The sequence below is a fragment of the Vespula pensylvanica genome, chromosome 15 (genome assembly GCF_014466175.1).
Source record: "Vespula pensylvanica isolate Volc-1 chromosome 15, ASM1446617v1, whole genome shotgun sequence".
Classification (NCBI taxonomy): domain Eukaryota; kingdom Metazoa; phylum Arthropoda; class Insecta; order Hymenoptera; family Vespidae; genus Vespula; species Vespula pensylvanica.
Window position 1 is genome coordinate 2,300,280 of NC_057699.1, and position 4,751 is coordinate 2,305,030.

At 40.3% G+C, this 4,751-nt stretch overlaps 1 protein-coding gene across 6 annotated transcripts in view; it reads right to left on the minus strand.

Annotated features, from left to right (window-relative positions):
• Positions 1–1,093: 1,093 nt before the first annotated feature.
• The window catches only part of LOC122634736 (terminal nucleotidyltransferase 5C-like), a 63,549-nt gene continuing 59,891 nt past the window's right edge, over positions 1,094–4,751 (minus strand). For 5 of the 6 annotated variants that reach the window (XM_043823971.1, XM_043823973.1, XM_043823970.1 and 2 more), the window contains exon 2: positions 1,094–3,105. In XM_043823971.1, the coding sequence (XP_043679906.1) occupies positions 1,702–3,105 (1,404 nt within the window). In that variant the 3' untranslated portion in view covers positions 1,094–1,701. Of the gene's footprint in view, positions 3,109–4,751 lie in introns of all 6 variants that reach the window. The other variant, XM_043823972.1, reaches the window with a different exon arrangement.

Consider the following 4,751-nt stretch of genomic DNA (forward strand, 5'->3'; position numbering starts at 1 on the left):
CCGTGAACATTCGGAATGACTTCGAAATGACGATACGCTCTCGATTTTTCTCCTACACACACGTATACACGAATACGCGCACAAACACACTAATACGCATACACACACACACACACACACTCTCTCTCTCTTTCTTTGTCCCTTTTTTGTTCTCTTTCAAAATCCTATCTTCAAACGCTAAAAAAAAATCGCTAAGAGCGAGCATCGATGTGTACTACTGTTCTTCTCTCCCCCCCCCTTTCCCCCCATTATCATCAACCCTTTCATATATTTTTTTTCCTTTTTTTTTTCTTTTTTTTTCCTTATCTATAACAATAATATACACATAGAATCAATTATTTTACGATCAGTTTTATCTAACTTTATTTTTCATATCGCCATACACTGGAGAGAGAGAGAGGGAGTACCTATTATTATTATTATTATTATCATCATCATCATCATCATCATCATCATTATTATTATTATTAATATTATTATTATTATCATCGTTATCATTATCATTAATATTATTATTATTAATATTATTATTATTATTATTATTATTATTATTATTATTATTATTATTATTATTATTATTATTATTATTATCATCATTAATTCATGATTCCTCCCTTATACTTTTTCTTTATTAATTTCTTTTTTCTCTTCGCGAAAAGACAATTACAGCTTCTTTAATTTTCGTTAACGGTCTCTATTTTCGATTTTTCTTTTTATATATATTTCTGGTAGGCACACAACAACAACCAACTAACTAACCAACCAACCAACCAACCGACCGACCGACCGACCAACCAACAAACCAACCAACCAACGAACCAAACAAACAAGCAAGCAACCAAAAATTATACTTTGTTTCACGAAGATTTCTCTCTTGGTTTCACATCTCATCTCATCTCATCTCATTTCATTTCATCTCTCTCTCTCTCTCTCTCTCCCACTCACTCTCTATCACTCTCCCTCTTTCTTTGTTCGTTGGCAAAGCAACCAGACGATGACGTCAATCGCGAGGGTATATCAATGAAGAAGAGGAAAGAAGAGAGGGAGAAGAGAAGGGACGAAAAGAAGAAGAAGAAGAAGGGACAAATGACGGTTCGGAAAGGCTGGTGACTTTCAAAAGTGTCTGCTCATCTTTCTTTCTTTTTTTTTTTCTTTTATTTTATTTGGCGAATCGCCTCCAAAGCGGTCCACCAAACAAGAACTGGTACTGGCCTTTCCTTATCGTCTACGTCCACCCCTCGAACACTGACGTCATCGTCGCGTCGTCGCCATAGCCGCTACTACTGTCGCCGTTGCTGTTACTGCTGCTGCTGTTGTTGTTGTTGTTGTTGGTGCTGTCGCCGCCGTCGAGGATTTACCAACCCCGACGTGTAGTAGTAGTAGCAATAGTAATAGTAGTAGTAATAGTAATAGTAATAATAGTAGTAGTAATAGTAGTAATAGTAGTAGTAGTAGTAATAGTAATAGTAGTAGTACTAGTAGTAGTAGTAGTAGTTGTTGTTGCTGTTGTTGCGGTCGATCGAATATCGTCGATCTTTCGTTCACTTCGTCCCATCGTTTTCCACACGAGCCACGGTAACACAATGAAGAAGTCCATTTACGAGTGATCAAGCACTCGTGTATGATGATAACGAGGACGGGGTTGGTATGGTATAAGAAAAAAATGGCGACGGCGATGGTTAAAACGACGGCGGGGTCGCATCACGACGAGCACGCCATCCAAGAGTTGCAGGTGCACGTGTAACACGCGGCAGGTATGACGGGTGCGTAATAATAGCCGTTAGCGTATACGTAGGTCGCTGGTGGTCCCGGTGGTGCTTGCTGATGATTCGTCAGCCGTTGCTGTTGTTCCTGATAAAGTACCTGGCATGCGAGACTTTCGATCAATGCAAGAGTCTGTCGCCGTTCGTGACCCATCAGGCAAACCGTCGACTCCTCGACGACGCTGTGCAATAGCATCAGGTACTGGTACTTTAGGGCCTCCTCTTCGGGCCCAACGAAATGATTCCACAAATAATTCTCGAGTTTCGCCCGTTGTTGACTTATATCGGGGAAATCGATGAAGAATCTCGAGCACATGTATCGCTCTAGCGTCTTTATGTAGTCCGGTTGAGAAGGCTTGTACATCTTGACCAAGAGATTGCAATATTTCAACAGACCACCGCCCCGTATCTCCTCCGGATGCCTCGTCGATATCAACTTCTTGTGAAGATGGTAAAGTGCCTCCTGGAAATCACCATATACCGATTCGCCCACGACCGTTGGATAAAAGTTCTCCCCTATCGGTAGCTTGCTGCACTCGTAAAATAATAAAAGCGAATCAAGAACTATTTGAAAACTATCGACGGAGAACTCGAATTGCCGTCTCATAGAGTCGACGAACTTTAGCTCGACGTTCCTGTGACCACGCGAATTCCCGAGGGATATCAGGGACCATCGGTCACCGTCGTTGTTCACTTTGACCATCTTACTGACGTATGCCTCCTTCAAGCTGCACGTCGTTATGCGTTTGCGGCTAACGCCCTCGGGTAAAAGATCGAACAGAGAGCCCAAAACGGCGGCCTTAACCTTGTCGTAATTTCGGCCGCTCGACAATTCCACGGCGAATATAAGGTCGAGATCGTTGTAAGGCTGTGATTCGGTCGCCAATACGTGAGACGCCGCACCACCGTTCAGCCTGATGTCCCTTACCCTCATACCGGCACCGCCATTGCTCGGGTCACCTTCGAGCTTGCTACGAACCACCGTCACGAGATCTCTCAGTCTAACTTCCAACGTAGGAAAATTTCCCCTACCGTGAATGCTGACAACTTCGTCCATCACGTCGTTCAATCGACGCACCTGTTCGAAGCTCAACACTGCCAGCCTTTGCTGAGGATCCGGACAATCTGAATTGCTGTTGTTGTTGCCGCTGTTCTTATTGTTGTTGTTTGTTATCGTATTGTTGTTGTTGTTGTTGTTGTTGTTTTGATGATGGTTAACATTATTGTTGTTGTTCTCCTTGTTAGAATCATTGCCGTTGTTGGTCTTGTTGTTCACCTGACAGAGGGACTCCATCATAGCGACCCGACGCTGGCGTTCTTCGCCGATGTCCAAGGAGCCACACTGTAACATCAAAAAGATACATGGTAATAATAAACTCTTACTCAGTATTTATTTCGGTCTCTCGCGTATCTCTAATCAATAGTTATGTAAATGCAACGATGAAAAAAGAAGAAAAATTGAATTAAATCAGATAAGATCTGGAAATATTCAAATATTACAATGAGATAGTTTAGCGTTCTTGAAATTCGGACTGGGAATTGTTTTGAGATACGATCGATAAATCATCACATAGTTACGATAACGGCAGTCTCGCGACCTTCCTCTTAAAAAGAACACGAAAAAGAAGAAGAAGAAGAAGAAGAAGAAGAAGAAGTAGAAGAAGTAGAAGAAGAAGGAACGTAATCGCAAATGCAAGAAATGCCATGAGGTTACGTCCGGGTGGTGCTGTTGCTGTTAGTTGATGATGGTGGTGGTGATGGTGGTGGTGTGATCGAGCGAACGAGCGAAGGTAAGCTTGGGTGCGCGCGCGGACACACACATACACACACATATCTACACGAATGATGTTCTCGCCCTACCAACTCACAGCTATGACTCCTACTCCTATCCTTATGAACTTTTCATCCGAGTCGATAAGCGAGTAGTAGCATAATCGAGCTAGCTCGCTCGCTCGCTCGCTCGCTCGCTCGCTCGCTTGCTTGCTAGGCTAATAGCCGCCACGTTTTATGTTTATAATTCTCAGTAATCTTTCAAGGCGATAGATATACGCGTTTAGTTTTATCAATCCGGTTGCATCTTCATTCACAAGAAACCTCGTACACGTTGAGATAACATTTACATGTATATATGTAACATATGTTCGTAATACTCACGCGTATCTCGTACGCATCGATTCATTCGAGTGACATGGACAATCAATAATTGAATAGGAGAATATACGAGAGAGAGGAGGGGGAGAAAAAATAAAATGAAATAATAAAAAAATAAAAAAATAAAATTAAAAAAAAAAAAAAAAAAAAAAAGAATTAATAAAAAACAAACAAAAATGAACTTGAAAATAATCGCCGAGAGGAAGTTGTTCGAAAAATGTTTCTTTTCTTTCTTCTTTTTTATTTTCTTTTTTCTTTTTTTCAAGTTAGACCGATGTTAGCTAGTAAGTCGGGTCAGCGAACGAACGCGAGAACGTGAACTTTCACTAGTCCGAGTTTCAACTTCGAATACATCCGATCGATTGGTATAGACGAACTTTTGACGTGTCTGGAATGCAAGGAGAATAGTAGTAAAATGATGATCTCTTATAAGCAGTAGACTTTTGGTGGGAGGAAGAATCTAGTAGAGAGAGAGAGAGAGAGAGAGAGAGAGAGAGAAAGAGAGAGAAAGAAAGAGGTGAATTTGTGCCACGATTGTATAACTTCGTAGAACAACGCGTACCATTTACTAGGAAATCATTCTTAAGGATCGATAAACTTTTTCAATCGGTTCGAGATGAAATAAAGAATTAAACGATAAAGTATCTATTAAAAATGACATTATTGATATTCATGACGTTCATAAAACGTTCATTACGTCGTGAACTTGTTAACAGAATTAATTACGTTACTGATTTCATATTAATGTCTAACACAATGTTCGTAAATTCAAAGTTTCATTCAAACTTTCAAAGAAGATATATATATATATATATATATATATATATATATATATAT